General features: G+C 40.7%; 1 protein-coding gene across 7 annotated transcripts in view; it reads right to left on the bottom strand.

The window, feature by feature from the left end:
• The window catches only part of HPSE2 (heparanase 2 (inactive)), a 716,285-nt gene extending 692,974 nt beyond the window's left edge, over positions 1-23,311 (bottom strand). For 5 of the 7 annotated variants that reach the window (XR_009733773.1, XR_009733772.1, XR_009733771.1 and 2 more), the window contains exons 1-2: positions 22,926-23,311; positions 19,872-20,029 (exon numbers count right to left, since the gene is read on the bottom strand). Coding sequence is in view for 3 of the 7 variants with exons in the window: in XM_061403062.1 (XP_061259046.1) it covers positions 19,872-20,029; positions 22,926-23,215 (448 nt within the window). In the remaining 4 variants the exon portion in view is untranslated. Of the gene's footprint in view, positions 1-19,871; positions 20,030-21,165; positions 21,479-21,835; positions 22,868-22,925 lie in introns of those variants that run through there. The other 2 variants (XM_061403065.1, XM_061403064.1) reach the window with 2 other exon arrangements.
• Between the last annotated feature and the right edge of the window lie 471 nt (positions 23,312-23,782).

Consider the following 23,782-nt stretch of genomic DNA (forward strand, 5'->3'; position numbering starts at 1 on the left):
GAACAAAAAAAAGAAGAAGAAGAAGACAGCATGAGATCAACCCTCTTAAAATTTTAAGCACAGTATCCTCAAGATTCATACCTGCTATTGCATATGGCAGAATTTCTTGCCTTTTTAAGGCTGAATAATATTCCATTGTATGTACATACCACATTTTCTTTATCCATTCATCCATCAATGGACATTTAGGTTTTTTCCATACCTAGACTATTTTTACAAAGAACATGGGAGTGAAAATACCTCTGAGATCCTAATATCAATTCTTTTTGATAAGTACCCAGAACTGGAATTGATGGAAGGTATGACAATTCTTTGTTTTAGGAGTCTTTATACTATTTTCCAGCTATAACAGCTGCAGCACCTTACATTCCCACCAACAGTGCACAAGGGTTTCAATTTCTCTATATCATCACTTGTCATATTCTATTTCTTTGATAATAACTATCCTAACAGGTATGAGATGATATCTCACTGTGGTTTTGATCTGCATCTCTCTGATAATCAGTAATGTTGAGCATCTTTTCATAGATCTGCTGGCCATTTGTATATATTCTATAGAGAAATGTTGTTCCAAGTCCTTTGCCTAGAATCAAGATTGCCAGGAGAAATATCAATAACCTCAGATATGCAGATGACACCACCCTTATGGCAGAAAGTGAAGAGAAACTAAAGAGCCTCTTGCTGAAGGTAAAAGATGAAGAATGTAAAAGATGGCTTAAAACTCAACATTTAAAAAAACTAAGATCATGGCATACAGTCCCATTACTTCATGACAAACAGATAGGGAAACAATGGAAACAGTGACAGACTTTATTTTCTTGGGCTCCAAAATCACTGCAGATGGTGATGGCAGTCCTGAAATTAAAAGAAACTTGCTCCTTGGAAGAAAAGCTACAACAAACCTAGACAGCATATTAAAAAGCAGAGACATTACTTTGCCAACAAAGGTCCACCTAGTCAAAGGTATGGTTTTTCCAGGAGTCATGTATGGACGTGAGAGTTGGACCATAAGGAAAGTTGAGCACCAAAGAACTGATGTTTTTGAACTTCTGGTATTGGAGAAGACTCTTGAGAGTCCCTTGGACAGCAAGGTGATCCAACCAGTCCATCCTAAAGTAAATCAGTCCTGAATATTCATTGGAAGGACTGATGCTGAAGCTGAAGCTCCAGTATTTTGGCCACCTGATGCAAAGGGCTGACTCATTAGAAAAGACTCTGATGCTGGGAAAGATTGAAGGGAGGAGGAGGAGACAACAGAGGATGAGATGGTTGGATGACATCACCAACCCGATAGACATGAGTCTGAGCAAGTTCTGGAAGCTGGTGAAGGACAGGGAAGTCTGGCATGCTGCAGTCCATGGGGTCCCAAAGACCATGAATTACTGAACTGAACTGAACTTGCCAAGTTTTCAATTGCATTATTTGTTTTCTTGCTATTAAGTGAGGACCTCTTCTATATTTTTGGGTATTAACCCCTTGTCAGATAGACAGTTTGTAAATATTTTCTCCTATTGTACAGGTCGTCTTTTTACCCTGTTGTTTCCTCTGCTCTGCAGAAACTTCTTAGTTTGATGTAGTCCCACTTGTCTTTTATTTCATTACCTGTACTTTTACCAACAAAATCAATGTCAAGATCAATTTCATGAAGCTTTTCCCCTATGTTTCCTTCTATACATTTTACAGTTTCAGGTCTTATTTTGAAGTTTCTAACCCATTTTGAGTTTATTTTGCTCATAGTATAAGGGTCCAATTTTGTTCTTTTGCATATGAATGGAGAAGGAAATGGCAACCCACTCCAGTGTTCTTGCCTGGAGAATCCCAGGGACGGCAGAGCCTGGTGGGCTGCCGTCTCTGGGGTCGCACAGAGTCGGACACAACTGAAGCGACTTAGCAGCAGCAGTAGCAGAGGATATCCAGTTTTCTCAACACCATATATTAAAGAGATTATCATTTCCCCACTGTGTATTCTTGGCACCCTGCTTGAAGATCAGCTGTCTGTAAATGCAGAAATTATGAGAATTAAATAAAATAGTAGATTAAATGTGGGTATAATGTCTGATTCACATTAAATGCTTAATACAAGTCATCAGTAAAAAAAAAAGAAAAAGAAAAAGCTATATGATGATGACAACAACATGGTGATACTGCTGCTGCTGCTGCTGCTAAGTCGCTTCAGTCGTGTCCGATTCTGTGTGACCCCATAGATGGCAGCCCACCAGGCTCCCCTGTCCCTGGGATTCTCCAGGCAAGAACACTGGAGTGGGTTGCCATTTACTCCTCCAACATGGTGATAAGATGATGACAATTAACAGAGCCATCCACTCACTTACCTAGTCCTTATTTATAAGCAAGAATATAATACTGTAAGATGACAGGGCAGGTTTAAGAGTGCATATTAGCTACAGGAAAGATTTTCCCCCTACATGTTAACTAGATTCATAACTGTCACACAGATATGAAATACAAAAGTGTTTTCTTCCCATGTACTAATACTTAGAAAAGATTTTTAACCCCATCCTCAATAATCCAACTGTCTGACTTTAATTGCCTTTTGAAAGAAAAGTCCGGAAAAGAAAGAAGTGAAAAAGGAGATTATTTCTACTTGAACTGACAGCCAAAAACCTGCTTTGCACTGACTACATTTTAAAAAATTAAGTTTGGCTCATGCCAATGTTATTAATCCCTCAGTTTGTAAGCTCCGTTTGATCCCAATGAATCTCTTTTTTAAAAAGAGTCTCCCTTTCATGTTAGAAATGGAGCACAAAGTAATTGCAGAGGATACTATCCATATCAAATCAATTACCATGTCCTGTCAATTTTTCCTTTGTAATGACTCCCCAACTATTCCTTTTCTGTCTCATTGCTGCTTTACTAATGTAATCTGTCCACGTCTCACTCCTGGATATTCTCACTAGTCTCTCCTTGGTCCCTCTGCAGCTAGGAATCTACCACTTTCTGTTCTGTGAGGAGCTATGAAACAAATATTCCTAAAATATCACATATAATTTTCTTAATCACAACCTTTCCTTGATTGTTATGTAAAGAATAAAACCCAAACCCCTTTACTTAACTCTCAAGTTAATTCTCAGATTGTCTTGCACAATCTGATCCCCAATCCCAATTTCATCTTTCAAGGAATGCCTTTTACAACTGGTTCCCAAATGGCCTTGGTATATTGGAAATGACACTGACTCAATGGCACATAATCATTATCTGTAGTTCATCAATTCCCAAATATTAAGCAGTTACAGAAAAATAAAAAAGATAAAAAGAATAATATTCCTTCATTTCCAAATACTCCTGACCACAACTAAAAACCCATGAAAAGGATCAAAGGTTAATGTTTGTTAAAAAAAATCCACCCTATATTCCTTCATTCTCAAGAAAATTTTATTTCTCAAACTATGCTCACAGTTATTTCCAGAGCTCTTCTAACTTCCAGTAAACCAAGACTGTCAAAGAATGAGCATGAAACTGGTGTCTATGGTGGTAACTCATCAGTCTTTCAATGTCATCAAGATTTCACAATGCTCACTTCATGCCCTCACCACAGCCCCCCTCCTATACTAGTAAAGCAAATGCGACTACTTGGGGGCAAGTCAGGGACTGGGAGCAGCTGAGTAAATCAACTGCCAGGCTGGGAACAGAATCCAAGAATTCTATTCCTGCCTCATATCCAGTTACTAGGAGTTGTCCGTTTGGCTTTAGTCTGTTTTTAGTCTCTCTTTATATTTTTTTTTCCTTCTGAATAAACAAGCTTGTCTAATACAAGACTCTCAAGATGTGAGGGCTCCTTCTTCACATGGAAGCAGCAACTCCTAAAGATCTCTGTTTTCTGCATGTGAATATTTCATTAGATTAGATTCATGGATTCTCTGTAGACTCTGGGGTTCTTTTGGTTAATGGTTATTGCAAACACAGATCCAGAAGCGACCACTGGAAGGACAACTACCTTCAAGGTACGTGAATTAAAGACCTTTGTCTTCAATTTTGATGGATTCCAGATCACCACAAGCTAACTCATTCATTATTCCTTCAACATTTATCAAGCACCTACTATGTGCCAGGCCTGTGCTTAGCACAGGGCATATAATGATTTTTAAAAACACCACCACACACTCAAGGGCAGAGATACCAAGGAACAGAGGTCTACTCTAAGGTGAAATGTGGAGTGAGTCCTTAGGCATTATAATTTTATAGTAAGAGGATCATTAGTCCCTCTCTGGCTTTTAAATTCTGTAAGGGTATATTAAAATAGGAGTTCAAAACAAGTAAGTAAGCATTCTGACCACCCACAATGTACTCATCACTGAACCAGATACTACAAAACTCTAAAATGGACTGGAAGCAACCATGTATTGCTGAAAAGAACACAAATTTTAGAATCATAAACTCTGATTCTAGCAAGTCCTAGTTGTAAAGATAGGACAAGTTATTTAACCTCTCTGAACTTCAGTTTCCTCAACTTGTGTGTGTGTGTCCAACTCTTTGTGATCCCAAAGACTGTAGCCTGCCAGGCTCCTCTATCCATGGAATTTTCCAGGCAAGAATACTTGAGTGGGTTGCTATTTCCTTCTCCAGGGGATCTTTCCAACCCAAGGATCAAACCCATGTCTCTTATGTCTCCTCTACTGGCAGGCGGGTACTTCACCAGCTGAGTCAACAGGGAAGCACTTCTTTAACTTGAAGAGGTGAGAAAATCTGCCTGGTTAGGATTAAATGAAACATAATATAAAATGCCTTGCAGAGGGTCAGTGCTCAAGAACTGTTTATTACCTTTGTTTCAAAGAAAATGGGGCTACTGACACCAATTAGGAGATTACCACTTTAGCAGATGGTCTAGACTAAGACAGCGACAGTAAGACCAACGGAAAAGTAAGATATATCAAAGGCAATCAAACAGTCAGGCAGGAGATTTAGCATTGCATCAAAAAGGTTTCATTACACTCATGAACTAAAAGAAACATTCTTTTAGGGATAAACAAAATATGGTATATCGATACAGTCTAATACTGGTCAGAAATAAAAAGAAATAAGTACTGATATATGTTATAAAAAGGATGAAACTTTAAAACTTTATGCTAAGTTAAAGTAATTATTCCCAGAGAACTACTGACTGTATGATTTCATTTATCTGAAATACCCAGAATAGGCAAATCCATGGGGACAGAAGGTGCATTAGTTGTTGCCTCCATTTGGGTGTGCGAGGAGATTGGGTGAGATAACTAAGGGATGTGAGGTTTCCCTCTGTAGTGATGAAAATGTGATTGTGATGGTTGCACAACTCTGTGAATATTCTAAAAGCCATCGAGTGTGTAAGTGGTGTGTGAATTGTATTGAATGTAAATTATATACCAATAAAGCCATTTTTTAAAGATTAAATAAGACAATGCTTATAGCATCTCGGAAGTGCTCAATAAATGTAGACTGATGATGTTACTGATATTGTTTCCAGAAGAAAATACATTTAATCTCAATTTTTTTCATGCATGTTACTGATGAGAATCATCTGCACACTTAATCTCAAAATAATAAAACTATTATGTAATATAGAGGAAACATTAAGAAATCTCAGCAATGTTCTAATAACCTAAACTCCTATAAATATTTACAATAATCAGAAACAATAACATCTATGACAATCAGAAGTAATAACAGTGATACCAATGAAGTCTTCCTCAACTATTTCAGATAAAGTTTACTGCTTCTTCCTCTGTAGTTTGTCTATTTATACTTTCATCACATCATTATCTATTGTAAACATATGACGTTTTTCCCACTAAAGTGTAAGTTCTATCAGAGTAAGGACTGTGTTCCATTCAGTTTTGTATCCTTTGGGAGAACATACTGCAATGCTGATACCTAGTAACTGTGCTTAATACATGTTTATTGAATGAGCATTTAATTTAAACTTCCTGGAATTCTTGTAACTTCTCATCTCTGAATTCCTGTTTCAGCCTCCCTAAAAAAAGAGGACGAGGTTTTGAAAGGTGGCCAATTTAACAATTACAACTCACATTTATACCTAAATTACAACTCACATTTATACCTGACTAGTAAACTGCAGCCATGAAATCAAAAGACGCTTACTCCTTGGAAGGAAAGTTATGACCAACCTAGATAGCATATTCAAAAGCAGAGACATTACTTTGCCAACAAAGGTCCATTTAGTCAAGGCTATGGTTTTTCCTGTGGTCATGTATGGATGTGAGAGTTGGACTGTGAAGAAGGCTGAGCACCAAAGAATTGATGCTTTTGAACTGTGGTGTTGGAGAAGACTCTTGAGAGTCCCTTGGACTGCAAGGAGATCCAACCAGTCCATTCTGAAAGAGATTGGCCCTGGGATTTCTTTGGAAGGAATGATGCTAAAGCTGAAACTCCAGTACTTTGGCCACCTCATGCGAAGAGTTGACTCATTGGAAAAGACTCTGATGCTGGGAGGGATTGGGGGCAGGAGGAGAAGGGGACGACAGAGGATGAGATGGCTGGATGGCATCACTGACTCGATGGACGTGAGTCTGAGTGAACTCCGGGAGTTGGTGATGGACAGGGAGGCCTAGCGTGCTGTGATTCATGGGGTTGCAAAGAGTCAGACACAACTGAGCAACTGAACTGAACTGAACTGAATAAATGAAAGCACCTCAACAAGTGATGTTTTAACTAGTTTTGCCAGTCTTAAACTTCCAAGGATCTCAGGAACAGGAAAATAACCTGAAACAGGTTGTTTGCTGCTGCTGCTGCTGCTAAGTCGCTTCAGTCGTGTCCAACTCTGTGCGACCCCATAGACGGCAGCCCACCAGGCTCTGCTGTCCCTGGGATTGTCCAGGCAATTACACTGGAGTGGGTTGCCATTTCCTTCTCCAATGCAGGAAAGTAAAAAGTGAAAGTGAAGTTGCTCAGTCATGTCCGACTCTTAGCGACCCCATGGACTGCAGCCTACCAGGCTCCTCCATCCATGGGATTTTCCAGGCAAGAGTACTGGAGTGGGGTGCCATTGCCTTAGCCCTCGGAAAACTCTGAAAAGTCTATATAATCAGCCTATGATCCCTGCCATCATTACTAAAGTAAAATGTTTGAGAAGCCCCTCCCAGCTCTCCATCTTGCTGCTGCCTTTCAGAGAACATTTACCTCTTCTGGCTACCATAGGTACTAGTACTAGTAACCAGTAGCAAAGCCTAGTTCCTCCAAATGTGGTACCCAGATCAGCAGCATGGGCAAGACCTGGGAATTTGTTGAAAAAGCAGAATCTCATTTTTAACTAGATACCCAGGTGATTTACATGCACACTGAAGTAGAGCTGACTATACCTGGTCTCTAGATTCAGACTGTCTAGACTTGAACTCCACAGCAGACCCACTGGAGTACCTTATGCAAATCACTTCATCAGGGATTCTTACTCCAGTGCACACTTTAGAACCACCTGGATTCTAAAAAGATTTTTAAAAATCACAAAGCCTTGGCTCCACCAGAAATTGATTTAATTAGCCTGCTGCTGCTGCTGCTAACTCCTTTGACCCAATAATTTTTAAAGCTCCCCTAACTAGGGGAATGAAGCCAGAATTCAGAACTACTGAGTAACTTCTCTAAGCTTCTATCAAACAGGATAGGGGTTGTGAGGAACAAAAAATCCGATCACCTTTGAAGAGTTTTTGGCCTAGTACTTGGGATGTATAAGTGCTCAATAATTGGCAGTTATTATTATCAGACTGGAAATGTGGAAATGAACTGTCCTATGGCAAGGATAAAAAAAGAACAAAATATTAGTCTGGCCCCACAGGTACGTACCAGCCAAACTCATCGGGTACAAAAGAAAGGACACAATCAAAGTAACACATTATCCCCAGGATGACCTCTCCTAGCAGCCAACTGTTGATTGAAGCTTCAAGGAAACTACAACGTGTCAGGTAACGGGCACACCATCCCTGCAAGGTGTCAGCAAAAGCCAGCACCTTAATTTGGAATGTACTGATGGCAGGTGGGGGAGCATTATTTCAGCAGGTCTGTAACACAGGAAATCCCCCTTACCACACCTTCCTGATTTACACTGATTCTTGATGCACACCACATGTGTCCTCAAATCTCTCTTTCCCTCCCCCGCAAATTGTCAATCGTTCTGTTCCACATTTAGGTGATGAAAACTTAAAACCTGTGGTTATAACTTCTATGAGAAATTTCATTTTGAAAGCTTTCTAAATTTCAACTTTATTGCCATGAGGAAAATAGAAGAAACAAAAGACCTCAGTCATCCACTACACAAAAACCCCTAGTGACATTTAATAAGTGTAAGTTTTCTACAGCAAGTTGTTGAAAATCCTGACCTTTAGGCTGGGGTACCATTCATTTGCTTCTACAAATGTTCTATGAAACAACAGCATTTATTTTTCTAATGGTTTCAAGTTACATGTTTAGTTTCACCTATGGGTTATAACTTGGCTAAACCTGAACTGCAGTTTCTTTTGAATCTACAACACAGTGAATTTAACCTGAGTCTACTCTTCCTAGAGGATTCATAATGGCCAGTAAGTCCACAATCTGTTTTTTCTCCAACAACTACAAAGAAAATAGGAGAAGGCAATGGCAACCCACTCCAGTACTCCTGCCTGGCAAATCCCATGGATGGAGGAGCCCTTGTAGGCTGCGTCCATGGGGTCGCTAAGAGTCGGACATGACTGAGCGACTTCACTTTCACTTTTCACTTTCATGCACTGGAGAAGGAAATGGCAACCCACTCCAGTGTTCTTGCCTGGAGAATCCCAGGGACGGGAGAGCCTCGTGGGCTGCCGTCTACGGGGTCACACAGAGTTGGACACGACTGAAGCGACTTAGCAGCAGCAAAGAAATAAACATTCGGATGAAGAGTATACATATTAGGGCACTGTGCATATGCGTGCTAAGTAGCTTCAGTTGTGTTCACCTCTTTGTGACCTTATGGACCAAGCCTCCCTTATCCATGGGATTCTCCAGGCAAAAATACTGGAGTGCTATGCCCTGCTCCAAGGGATCTTCCCAACCTAGGAATTGAACACACATCTCTTGTATCTCCTGCATTGGCAGGCAGGTTCTTTATCACCAGCGCCAACTGGGAAGCCCATTAGGGTACTGAGAGACACATAAAGTTTTATCTCAATGGTGATCGCAAACATTTTGTTAAATGCGCATGGTTTAGTGCCCATCACCAAAAGCTCATATTCTATTTCCAGCTCGTCCCTTGGACTGCAAGGAGATCCAACCAGTCCATTCTAAAGGAGATTAGTCCTGGGATTTCTTTGGAAGGAATGATGCTAAAGCTGAAACTCCAGTACTTTGGCCACCTCATGCGAAGAGTTGACTCATTGGAAAAGACTCTGATGCTGGGAGGGATTGGGGGCAGGAGGAGAAGGGGACAACAGAGAATGAGATGGCTGGATGGCATCACCGACTCGAAGGACATGAGTTTGAGTGAACTCCGGAAGTTGGTGATGGACAGGGAGGCCTGGCGTGCTGCGATTCATGGGGTTGCAAAGAGTCGGACATGACTGAGTGGCTGAACTGAACCGACTAAACTGCTTACTCAGTGTGGGCCTCCTCTGTGGTAAATGAATCCCTCTCACTGGGTACACTGTGATTCCTAATGAATGCCTGAACTTAAAGGCTTCTAATTTCTTTGTTGGAAGTCTCAAGTGATACTGGCATCCACACAGCGCTCTACAAAGTCCCCTCTGTGTCATTCTCTGAACTAGTTCTAACCTCACTCTAGGTTTGGATTACAATCTCAAGGGATTCTGAGATTCAGATGCAAAATCTACAAAAAATGATATCCTGCAGCCTGTCCAGAAGTTTGTCAATGAAGAAGAGTTCAAAAAGAACCGGAGACTAAACTAGACCCCAGCACACAAGCAAACACATTATAAAAAGTGACAACCATCTCTTTTAATTGCTCATGTGTCTCTCTGTGATTATTCTTTTGTTTTTCCTAACACATATTTTGTGTCCTAACCCACCAGACCTTTGAATACCCTCATGGGAGGGTCTATGGATACACATTTCTTTTTTAATGTTCCATGATACTTGGTATAGGGCTTCTGAGCACCTGATAGATGAATGGACAAATAAATGACTTAGTGAATGAATCAAAGACTGGATCTCTCTTATCTAAGCATGGTGTAGAGAAAACAGGACTGGGTTCTAATCCTAGTTGCACTAACTACTCATCTTATGACCTTCAGCATGTGACATGTCTTTTCTGAGTCCCTATTTCTTCATACATACACATTTGAGCACACACACGTTTGTCAACAGATTGATTTAAGAATTAAATGAGATAATATATGTAAAACAGAACTCAAAACAAAATGCTATTATTAAGCATTATTATTATTAGTTACCCTTAAGGCCAGATCAAGATCTCTCCTCCTAGGCACCTGTCCTGACCACTCCAGCTCTCATTTAACCTCCTTCTCTGAAATCCTATAGCCCTTACAGCTTGTTCCACATCCTTTAACCTTTGAATATATCATTTCCTGTGCCGACTGCTATTTTTTCCTACACACCTTGTATGTCTGAGGAGATCTCTAACTCACAGAATATTAGAATTAGATGCCCCAAACAGACACTAGGATCCATTTTCTTCATTTTATGGATAACAAAGACTTTAGGAAAGTTAACAACTTACACAATGACCCATTTAATTAGTTGAAAAACAAGTTCATTAACACAGGCTCTGCTTAAGCCTTCAGGTTTAACAAATGATGTCACTGACTCCCCACTCTACAACTCTTCACCTAGGTGAAGTTAACCAATCTTTGGGCAAGTTAACCAATCTAAAGGAGATCAGTCCTGGGTGTTCTTTGGAAGGACTGATGCTAAAGCTGAAACTCCAATACTTTGGCCACCTCATGCAAAGAGCTGACTCATTCAAAAAGACTCTGATACTGGGAGGGATTGGGGGCAGGAGGAGAAGGGGACGACAGAGGATGAGATGGCTGGATGACATCGCCAACTCGATGGACATGAGTTTGGGTGGACTCCGGGAGTTGGTGATGGACAGGGAGGCCTGGTGTGCTGCAATTCACAGGGTCGCAAAGAGTCAGACATGACTGAGCAACTGAACTGAACTGAACCAATCTGCGCCTCAGTTTCCCCATTTATCAAGTAGGAAAAAGACTACATTCTTCATAGGGCTGATAAGATTAAATATTAATCTCTGTAAATTCCTTAAAATAGTACTTAACACATAAGAAGCACCCAACAATGTTAGATAATATTACTATTATTAAGCAGCAGGGGAATATCCATCCTTCCATAGTATTTCTAAGATAATAACCCAAATCTGAGCAATTCAACTTTTCCCAGCTTTCCAATCTCATCTTCCATCTTTCAAGGTGTTTTTACCTTTCCAGGGCTAGTAAAAAATAAGGTACTGGTTCAATTTCCAAATCCCTCAATTCAAACATACAGATACAGATATGTACCCCATCTTTTCTAAATATACAGTTTATAGTTTTCATTCTTCATTCTTCACTACACAAAAAGCAAAACACATGCATCAAGGTTTGTAAATAATATAAATATTTTGTTTTACTTCATGTGTCTGTTCCATGCAATGTGATGATAGTTATCTCTATATGGATTTTTATGTGTATATCAACCACAGTGTTTTAATTTTAAATTCCTAGAGACAAAAATGATGTCTGCTTAAGTCAATCAAACATAAATTCTGGGGCACTTGGACTAAATTAGATCAATAATTCAGAGAAGAATTTCAGAAAAATTTAGAGAATGAGGGAGGATTAATAAGGACTGGCCCACCAGAAACCTCAATGAAAAAGGGAATTTGGGCAGAGCTTTGAAGGACAAGTAAAAATTTTAATTCTGGACAGAAAATCAGTGTTCAGGCAGAGGGTATAGGATGAGCAAAATGGAAAGACTTGACAAAGATTAGTCTGATTAAAAAAGAAACATGATACTCAAGACCATTGAAAAATTCTATTGAATATGTAAGACCACTTTAAGAGTATGGTTCATATTCTATTCCTCTTGCGTAGCCACAGTATCTAGCACTAAGCTTGGGATATGATTTATAATCAAAAAACATGTATTGAATTAAGCAAAATTATAGTCTTCCACTGTACTAAAGTGAACAAAACTGATTATGAAACCAAAAGACAAAGGAGTCCAACAAGATATCTATACCTTCTACAGCACTAGCTGTATTAGCCACCCAGTTGTGTCCAGCTCTTTGTGACCCCGTGGACTACAGCCTGCCAGCCTCCTCTGTCCATGGAATCTCCAGGCAAGATACTGGAGTGGGTTGCCATTTCCTTCTCTAGGGGATCTTCCCAACCCAGGTCTCCCTCATTGCAGACAGATTCTCTACTGTCTGAACCACCAGGGAACCTCCACAGTACTAGCTACTAGTCCACCAATGTGTATTTACTTGTCTACATCACTATCTGTGGACAAGTGCAAAAAAAACAAAACACACAAAATTCTTTCATGCTCATGTATTCATACTCTCTGTCTATTTTTATCTCTTTCTGTCTCATATATACACACACACTATTCAGAGTTCCAATCCATTACTCACAGACTGAGACAGCTGAAAATTTGATTAAGGTACTAAGAAGCACAGACGTTAAGAGTCTTAACATCTAATCCACTTTGATGAAGGATTCTCAGAAGAGGCTCCTTCCTGCCTCTACAAACCCAGACCATGTGACTGGCAGGCTGAAGAGGCCCACGGAATTCTGAAAGAAATTTCTTTTCTTCCATGAGGTACCCATGCCACCAGGAGGCCTTGGGAGAAGAGAAGATAGGATGTAAATAAATATGGCAAGAGAAATAGTGGTATCTGGTATTGGCAACAGCAACACAACAGGAACACACAACAATTTGTGGATTACCTTTGTACCCAATTATCAGGTGATAAATTATGCAAAATGTGGTTGTGATTGAAACATCTATTTTCTGATTCACTGAAATTAAGTCAACTCTACAAGCAGTAGACGAGAGTTTTCATATCTCTTCTCTACCACTTCCAGCACTAGATAGATCCACAATTACTAAACTGTGACCAAATGGCATGATAACTATCTTTGTGAGATACCACATGAAATTCACAGGGGTATATATAGTGAGCTGCAACTAGCACTCCGGACCTGGGTACCAAATTTCAAAAATTACAGAAAACACATCCACTTTGTTTCCAAAAGGCAGAATAAAATACACATAAAACTTCAGGTAATTTCTGACACCCTTTAATACAATATTAAATTGTGTCAAATCCTTCTAAAGTTGCTGGCAGACAAATCATGAAATGCTAAATGCTGACCTTGGAGTGGAGCCTTTTCTTGGCCTAAAAAATCTTTAGAAATTATTTTTGGCTGATGCTCTGAAGTGATAAGAGGTCAGGAGTATATAATTTGACAACTGTACCTGGGCCTCATTCATCTTCTCAGCCTCAGCACCAAACGAGCCTGGAACTAGCTTCCTGTTCAATGAGTATATTCATGAGTGAATAAACATGAAATAGTAGCCTGTTTTTACTCTATAAAAGAAGAGTGATAAAAATTATCATGTAAATCCTAAAACCTTTACTTTATATACCCTATAAGAACCAAATTAATAATTTAGCTTTAAATTATCTGTGCTTCAAACATGCTTCATAACTCAAACCTCATCAAGTGCAGTTGTAACACACTTTAGCTAAAATATATGAATGTGTGCAATGATTTAGAAAAAAATGGGGAAGGGCAAGGGTCACTGCCCATGTTGAAAACATGTCCTTCCCTTCTCCAATAGAGTAAAAATATTTATAATAGCCTCTATTTTCCTATAGGGCCAATTCCATTTTACTATGTTTAAAATTCAACATTCCCATCATCTGATCTGGATTTACCCAACCAAACTTTACTCTTCCACATGTACTTTCTTCTTTTGTAATTACATATTTTGAAGCTAACAAAAATACATTACACTAGAACTTCTTTAAATCCAAACTAGACATTCGAGAAAAATGAATATTTTTAGAATATTCATTCTATTCATTTAGAATATTCATTCTAAGAAAATATTCTTAGAATATTTTCTAGTATGTGCTTTTCATAACTTAAATTATACACATTTCTGAATTAACAAAAGTATGCAAATAGGCTTCTATAAAAAGAAATGCTATGCTTCTAGCAATATGAACTAAGATAATTCTAACATGTACCTTCTATTTAGGAAGGGTGGTAAATAGGGTAATATTGCCCAAACACATAATTCGGCTTTGCCTCATGCTCTTTCCTTTGAATATAATGTCTTCTCTCCTCATCTCTATATTTCACAAGGCCCAACCTAACTCCCACGTAAGTCCAGCCAGTACTCATCTCTATTTTCCCTGTCAAATGTTATCTCACTAACAAGCTATTAGATCATTGATAGCTGGCCAATGTCTTTTGAAGGGGAAAGGTCAAGTATTTTGTAGGGTATCCTTCAATTTGACTAGTGTTTTCTCATATTTACAGAGAGTTATGGATTTGAGGAGAGAATATCACAAAGGTAAAGTGTCCTCTCATCACATGATATCAGGGAATACATGATATCAACATGACTCATCTGCTGATGTTAACCTTGATCACTTTGTTGAAATGACATCAGACAGCTTCTCCACTGTAAAGTTACTATTTTCCCCCTTACAGACTCTCTTCTTTAGAAACAAGTTGTTAAATCCAGCCCACACTCAAGCAGAGAACAGAAGCTCCACATCCTAAATGTATCAAAGAATTGGTGGCCATATGCTAAAACCACCACAATAATTAATTAATACTATGAGAGAAATGTTTGATGCTATGCAAATATCCCATTTTGCTTTAAACTACGCCTACTTATTTTAATACTGATTAGTGGATCTTGCCTACAGCAATAATTACAGTTGTGCTCTAATGTTGATATGGTACTGTATCTTTTATTTGTTTGATAATCTGCCATTTTGTCCAGCATCAAACTAAACACAGATCAGGTAATCAATAAAGACTTGCTAAACATAGTTGAATTTCAAGAAACATTTATGTAAAATAAAGTGAGACAGTGCAAAGTGTGTATGTTCAAGGCAAATATGTATTTTGGCAGTTGTGCTGTTCTTATGTCATATGTCCTGATGGATGGACTGAGAATAGAAAGACAAAGAATTAACTACCTCACCTCTACTAAAACTAGGAAAACTTCCTGGAGAAAGGAGAACAATAATATTAGTTGTATAGTGCCTTAGAGTTTACAAAGTGTACTCCACATTCATTATTTAGGATTTCAGAAGCTCTCAGGAAATGAAAATTGAAAACAACATTTAAATTTGTGAAAAGGTACTATTAAACTGTGAGTTGGAAAATTAGATGTAGAAACTACAAAAGGTCAACCAAGCAAAACTAAAGTAAAGGCAAAGAAGAAACAGATATGATAAAAAAAAAAAAAGTGTGACTCCAGTGCAAGGCTTTAAATCAGGTGGTAAAGTTGATTTAACACACAGTATTAAACCAAGGCACTTAGACTACCAAAGATAAAGAGAACACAGTTAAAATAATGAAGTATGTCATTAAATAAATATTAAGAATGGACTTCATGGGAAAATGCATTGAAGGTAAAAAATGAATAGAATTTTTATGTATGTGTTTACACATTTCTTCATTGGCAACCTCCATTTTTCCAGTGCCTTTAACATGCTTTTAACCTAGTAGGCATCTAGAAATATTTGCTGAAGTTCTACTCTGTGTTAGAATGCTAGACATTTTGGGATATGCAACAATTATATATGGTCCCTTCCTATTAATAATTTACATTCTATTAAAAAGTAAAAGACAGAAGGGGCCAAAAGAAAGAAAGCTGCAACCGTCCAAAGAAAGAAAAGATAACTATGAAATGACCTGTTCAGGAAAGGCTTGTGGAAATAAGGGGCACTTGCAAAATTGGGTAAAGTGGGTTGTAAGATTTTAACAAAGCCAAGAAAAAGGCATTTAAAGCACAGACAGAATGGCTGAACACAAGGGGTTGAGATAAAGGTGTTTTAAGGAAACAGTGAAAATCAAGCAAAGCTGCAATAAAAGGTATATGAAAACATAAGAGTACAAAAGATAAGCTGAGATTTTAAAAAGGTTTTGAATGGCAAGTTGAGGAGTTTGAACATTTCCTGTAAGCAATCCAAAACTAATCAAAAGATTTCCAGCAAAAGAGTGACATGATGAACATGATATTTTAAAAATATTAAACTGGCTTTTGATGTGCACAATAAATGGTATATACCTTGATTAAAGATATGATTATGGCAGTAAAGAGACAGGCATACAAATAAAGCACACTGAATATATAACAAAGAGGAGCAGACTGTAGCAAAATAAATTTAAGAACAAAAGATTAACCTATGATTTCTTTGTTAGGAGCAAGAATAGCGTAACATCACATAGAACCGAAAGGAAGTTAGGCACAGGGTAAGACCCCAAAGTATGAAGAATAATCCTATTTCCTATTTTCATTTCTTCCATCATGTTTGTATGAAATTCAAGTTGCCTAAGCTAAAGTGGAATAGGTAACTGTATTAAAGGACTAACTAGAGAAGTTCCCAAAGTGATATATAAACAGTGACTTTAGAAAGAGGAAATGCAGCTGCCTTAAAATGCTTTAAAAGTATTCAGAAAATACAGGCCACATGACTTGCTAATTGCTCAGTTAGTTCAGAGAAAAACAACAAAAACAAAAAGTCACTTCAAGGTAGCAATATGAATGCATTAACCAGAAAAGTGTACATTACCCAAGCTGGGTATCAGTTCCTTTAAATGTTAGTATATAACAAAACCAAGTATTAGTCTCTTCTCTCATTACCACACACAAAAAAATAATCACTCTTATGTTCTCCACCTCTACTTCTTAAAGAGAATTCTCCCTACATTTTCTTAACCCTCTCAAACAATTCCCTAATTCTATCTCCTTTCTTCTATGGTCTTTCTTCTTTGGTCTACTGTATTTTATTTACTTCTTAGTTCCACTTTAAAATATTAAATATATATATATTATAAATTTTCTGAAGCTGCCTTTAATAAAAGTAGGAATATTTAGCCTTCATATTTAGCCTTTGCAGTTGACAAAATATTTTATACACATTACCTCTCAGAACCCTCACAGAAGCAATGCACAGCAGGTATTATCATCATCCATATATTATACAGAAGCAGCAAGCCCAGGGCCACATATTCATAAGTGATAGAGTCAGGCCTGAAATACAGGTTTTCTGAATCCAAATTCCATATTCTCCTCCCTATGTCACTCAGTTTCATCATGTGCCAGTAGCTATATCTAATTATTCAAAATGTATGTCATTATTCTATACTATGTTTAAGCCAATACATCTCTTTTTTTAAAAAATTAGGTACTTATGCCCAAATGACCCTATTACACAGCCATTTACTGAGAAAACCTAATTATTTTATGAGGCTCATTATGATGATAGTTATCACTAGATGAAAAGTGATGACTGAAGTATAATATTTACAAAATTGCTGAGCCTATACCAAAACCATTTTTGCCTTTAATTCTGCAACACAACATGTAACAAGACAATATGGGTGATTTAAGGATATGTGAGCATCAAAGGACAGAAACAGGGCATTCCTACTCTCTTTAGCTGTGCAAAGGCCTCAAATACTGATATAGTTCAGAGCATCTTATTACCAGGGAGACATAAATCAAAAGGAGTTCAGCTAGGAGCAATAAAACAGATTAGTGTCTGGAAGGACTGACTTTAAAGAAAGTTTTAAAAGAATTAAATCCAGGTAGTCTAGATAAAAAAACAGCTAAGAGGAAACCTGTTTTTTGAAGCTGACACTCACAACAAAGAAATTATTTTGAAGATAAATGTCTAAAACAGTGCAAAAAGGAATATTCACATATTTGGAGAATATAAAGGGAAAATTCAGGAGAAATTTACCAACAAAAACCTATGGGACAAAAGAACTTTCTCCCACAGGAGTGGTGAAAACTACATTCCTAGAGATATTTAATACCATGTTGGACAAGACAAGAAAAGGATTCCATATGGAATGATACTGTACTGGCCCCTGAAGTGGTGGGAAGAATGAAGATGACCTCTTAGATCTTTTCTATTTCTGATTTTTTCCTAATTCTATGAAGTTTTATGGAGCACGGCCTTCTACCAATTTCCTTTCTCCCCATGATGCCCACTTTCTCCTTTCACAAATGGAAACAAATTGTAACCTTCATTTTAAACAGATCTCCCATTCTCAGTGAATATGTAATATAACCCTAGGTACAAATTTTGGAGAAAAAGGCTAATTCCTAAACTTATAATGCCCCCCCCACTATCCCCCACAGTGGTTCCTGGGACTCTTACAAGTTTTTTCACAAACTAAAGACGAAGTAGTTCAAATGGACTCAAAGAAGAGCAGTTTCATCAGGAAAATCATTAATATCCTCCCTTCTTGTACCTGAACACAAAGCTGACAGTGACCCTGGGAGCTAAAAAGCACTGGGTCAAATTACCATCAGAGCTGCTGCTCGGGATTATCTTTTAGCTTTCAGCCTTTTATGCTGAGTGACAGCAAAGTCTACCTGCAATCCACATTTTCATAGTAATGACATTTACCTTTGAAAAGATGTAGTCTTAAACACCTACACACTTGGCAAATGTTGTAAAAGAGTAAGTCTGATTCAGGATTCAAACTCAAGAAGCCTCAGCCTTGCCCTCTTTCTCATCTGACACTTAAAAAAAAAAAAAAAGTTTCTCAGCCAACCTTGAAATAGATCCCAACTCTCCAGAATTCCTGTTCAGTGAAAGCCCCAGAAAATACAACAGGCTTTTCCTCGTTTTGCTGATTTATAAGGACAAGATGTAACAAAATCCAGGGAGCTCTGAGAACATGTCCCTGAGCCCTTTAAAAATAAAACTGTAGCTCACATATGAAAAGGGACAGCAGGGCAGAGATAGTCCTCCAGGAATGGACACTAATGCTTCTTCTATGCAATCTAAGGTAGAATCTAATCTTCTACCTTAGTGGCTGAAGACCCAACAATTGCCATCTTGCCTATTTTACCCACAAAGAAAGTTCATTGATATTAAAACCAAACCCTCTAAACAATTTTTAAAAATATTATTTTCACTTTTCCCTAGTAAAAATGAGACTGTTCGTATATTTAAAAAAAAAAAAAAAAAAAATTGGCCTCTCATATTAGAATGGGATTCAGAGTTTTCAAAGCCCTTCCAGCACTCAACTCTGATCCTGGCAGGAAAAGCTGGCAGTTATAACCCCATTTTGAAATTTAGGGGGTGGGAAAGTGTGATTCTGAGATTAGGCAGTCTAAAGGAGAACTCACTGCAAAGATTTTCAAACCTTTCCAACAAGGGACCAATCTAAAAGGGATTGTTCCAGAAAATTTTAGTGGATTTCAAAAACGGCTGAAGACCGGTAGCCTCATCTCAGGAAAGCAAGGAATAAGAAAAACAAAAGGCAACTTTTCCTATAATTTCAAGAAGGAAATGTGACCCTGACCCTTTAACAGCCTACGAACCTGGAAGAATTTTCTCAAGAAATTCCTTGAACTTTCTCCCCACAGGACTAGTCAGCCAGAAGTTTTGGCTACTAGTTCTGGGCCTCTGTCTGAGACTCATCCGCCCAAGAAAAGCCAGGAGCCTGGACAAGGAGAACCTGAGGAGCCCCCTTTACCTCATCACTTCAGAACTCCCACACTCCTGTGTCCCCTCGCCTACAGCTACCAGTTTTTCAAGTGAGCTCCAACCTGGTCCTCCTCCAAATCTGCACGCCCCCTCACACACACACACACACACAGATTGCTCCCCTGCACTCCCCAAACTTTACCCACCCAACAAAAGTGGGAACCAAGTTTCTCACCATCCTCATAGTTTTTGAGATAGTAATCCGGGCCGGGACCCCCACGGCTTTTTGCCGGGTTCCTCAGGTTCTGGAACTGCAGGAAGTCGGTCCTTTTGCCCCCGAAGCGCAGAAAGGCGGGCGAAAGTCCCCGGGCCAGGGTCACCAGACGCTTGGAGCTGCAGGGGTAGAGAAGGAGAAAGGAAAGGATACGGGGGACAAGCGAGAGGCCGCAGGGCACCAGCAAATCCCTCTTTCTACTCTCTGTGGAGTTTCGCCTGGCACCCTAGCCCGCCTAGCTTTGGGCCGAGGGACCCGGCACTTCGCCTCCTGCGCCCAGCTGGTCGTGGCCCTCTCCTTCAGGCACCCCGACGGTGCTCACGTAAGGCAGTATTTACAAAGAGTTAGACTGTTTGTTAACAGTGTGTGCATAGGTGGGGGTACGCTTCTGCTGAGAATACTGGACTAAGGCGCAGTTGCTGGGCTTCTGCCCCTGCCGGGAAAGCGCTCCGAAAGGAGTCGCGCAGCGCAGGGACCTCGGGCTCCGACGTTTGCCAAACTTCTCGGCTGAAAGAGGGAATCTGCCTCCTCTGCCCCAGGGGCAACCGCAACCTCTATGCGGAAGGTGAAACCCGCCTTCTTTCTCTCAGACCAGGCATCTGACATCAAGTTTGATTCTTTTTTCTTTTTCTCAACGCCAGTTGATTTTCCTTTTCCACTACCTTGTAACAACTGCATGCATCTCCCAAATCCTTGTCTTTCTGAGAACACTCCCTACACCCTTGCACAGTAAAAGCAAGGTCTCTTCGGTCCCTGAAATAACTCAGCCAGATCTCAGGTAAGGTAACGACCTTCTCTCCACACCGCCCCCCCCCCCAGTTGGGCTCCATCTTTTTCCATTCCCACTTGGGATCATTTGGAAGCTCTGAGGAAAGTGAAGTTTGCCGAAATGTGGAACGTGCGCGTCGCAGCAGACTCTGAAGAGCATCAGAACAATGGCATTTACAGCTATTTAGGTTCAGGATTTCCATAAATAGGTTTTTTAAAAGCCAAAAGCTAATTAGGGAAGGCGCAGAGAAGAGCAATGCGGATACGCTTAATGTTAAGGGCATCTGCCATTGAGTTTCGGATTTCTAAGTTATTTTTAACGCTTTTCTGGTTCAGGTTCTGAAAATGCAAATCCAAATGGTACTAAAGAGCATCTTGAAGACGGTGGATAGGAAAGGGGGGGTGGGGGAACAACGGAGACTCCGGTTTCAGAGTTTGGGACAAAAGCTGTGGCCGCCCAGAGAAGTCCCAGTAGGGAGAAGGATACCCTGGCCGTGGACTCCAGGACTGCGTTACCAAGCGGGCGCAATCGGGCGTCGTGTGGGCCCACGGCTGGCAGAGGAGACCGTCGCGCGAGTCCGGCCCCGCGGAACCGGCGTTTCCAACAACCATCCAGCCGGAAGCCTGCACAGCCAATGCAAATACGCCCCGCCACGGCTTCTTTCCCGAAAAGCCGCCTTCCACAGTCTTTTCTGAGGCAAGCATTTAGCGAGAACAGTAAAGGTTTTGTTGTTGTTTTTAAGATAAGAAGCAAAAGAACTCCAAAGGAGTCCGCGCAGCTGGAGAACCGCGATGCAAGTAGGGAGTGTAGTCGCCCCCCCGTCGCCGGCCCCCCACCCCACCCAACTCTCCGGGCGAGCTCAAAGACGCGCGCTGCTGCATGAAGAGCTGCCGAAGAGGAATCCGGGCCGCGCAGAGTTGTTCCCGCCCTCCCAGCAGAGGCGCGGGCAGGAACCGAAACGGCCTCGGCAGCCGCAACAGCAAGCACTCAGCCTTCCCGCAACGCTCGCTCCACGTGGAAGAAACGCCCCACACTGCGCTTCCCGCTACCTGCAGCGTCCTCCCGCCCGGCCGAGGGCAGGAGAGACCCGGAGAACTGAGGGGCGGGCGCACACTAGAAGCAAACTCGAATTTCGCGGAGAGTGAAAGATACTCACGAAAGACGCACGGCGGACGCGGCCTCAGGGCAGAGAAGTGAGACTGAGAGCGCTCGGAGCTCTTCGAGGGAGCCCACAGCTGAGCTCCAATTTGGAGGGGATTTTTTAAAACTCAACATTTGTATTCGACATTGTAGACAATTTATTTATTTTTACAATGCAACTCTCTCCCTGTTGTGAAGGGATCGTGGTTGCCTAACTGCTGAACAGTAATAACCGGGGAGAGGGTGCGCCCCAATTAAGAGTCCAAGCCCTAAAGTAATGTAGAATCCACGATTATAAATCTCCTGGCTTCCTAATCCATCGGTGCGAGACTCAGACCTCCGAAACATCCCTAGAGTATTTCTAGGACCCTTTCCGCTCTCCTTTTTTACGCTATGACCGCAGCGAGGGTTCTTTCTTTCTTTCAAGAAAAACTAAGCTGTGCAGTTACCGCAGATTTAAGGAGGAGGGACTGGGGGACCATTCGGTCTATTAAAAGTATCTTTCAAAGTCCTTAAATTTGGAGAGGATAGCAGAGGATATAAAATTAAAACATCCGAACCAATTTGCCTACCGCTCAAGCCTCTGCCTAGATTGATTTTCTGTCTGGAAGTGGGAGAGAACTGACGAAACGATCTTTCCGTGGAAAATTCCACTTTCGTGCGAATCCCGCTTAAACATTCACAGACACACGCAGACACGCACTCTCTCACACACACCCATTCCTCTCGGGTCTTTGTTGCTCGAGACCTTTTCTTCGCTTTTGTAACTGCCCTGAATCTCTTGTTTCTCTTCAGAAGGAGTCCGGGAGGCTAATTGTGGATATATGTAAGCACAACATTTTTTCAGTCATAACTGATAAGTTTCTGAAATGCCTTCTGCATTGCAAACATGTGCATCTTAATAGAAAACATTGCTTTTCTCAATCACCAGTTACAGCCTAACAGCAAATATTCCTGGAGGAAGAAAACCTTTCTTCTCTTTGAGAGATCCGCCTGGTGTATTTTCTTCTTCTTCTTCTTCTTCCCCCTTTGGAATGGGGGGATAGGAAGGGGTGGGGGTTGCTACTTTAAAAAAAAAAAATGATCCATCGAAGCCCCTGCCTTACCTTAAGAAATCGAGCCAGCCATCATGAATGATGGACGGATCCAGCTGCAGAGAGAGGAAGTTCTCATTGACTGTCCTGACTGGGTTCTTGGTGCTCACATCAAGTAGAATCAGGGTCTTTTCCTTCATACCTGGAGCTCTGTCTACAGGCAAGGGTCTCCTGTCTCCAGCTTGGGAGGAAAGGGAGCGATGGAGCAACAGAGCCAAGAAGAGAGCCACCGGGGCTAGGCACGCGGGGGGGCGGGAGTTGCTGGAGGGCATGGCTTCAGGGAAGGCACAGAGCACCCTCATTAAATCCCTCTGATTTAAACCTCTCTTCCTACAGGGTCTCGCTGGTGACTAATTGTCCTTATCTAAAGTGTGTGTCTGTCTGCCTCCCCCCCCCCCTTTTTTTTCCCTTCCTTTCCCCCCCTCTCTTGAGCTCTCTCTCCCTTTTTTCTTTTTTCTTTTTTTTTTTTTTCCCTTCAGTGTTTTGGTGCTGGTGGAGCGAACTCACGCCCCTAGCCAGCCTTCTCAGAGACTCGTGCCAAGAGTACTCGTTCACCAGCACCGCCCCTTTAAGAGATTTCGACTGCAGACATTTTTTAACTTTTTAAAGGTAAGGGGGTGGAGGGGGGGAGGCGGGAAGTAAGAGGAAGGGGTGGTGTTGTACCCTCCTGATTTAACCCTCTAGGCTCGGGAAGCGGAGGGAGGGATCGAAACTATACCGTTGTAACATTTGGGGTACGGGCGGGACGTCTTGTTTTTACTTCCCTCCCAGTAAGGCTCTGGGGAGGGCGATTCTAGCTGCGACCCCGACGCGAAAGCCCCTGCGCCATGGAGTCGAGGCTGCACCAGTCGCTCGCCTGTTTGCCCTGA

This window comes from Bos javanicus, chromosome 26 (assembly GCF_032452875.1).
Source record: "Bos javanicus breed banteng chromosome 26, ARS-OSU_banteng_1.0, whole genome shotgun sequence".
NCBI lineage: Eukaryota > Metazoa > Chordata > Mammalia > Artiodactyla > Bovidae > Bos > Bos javanicus.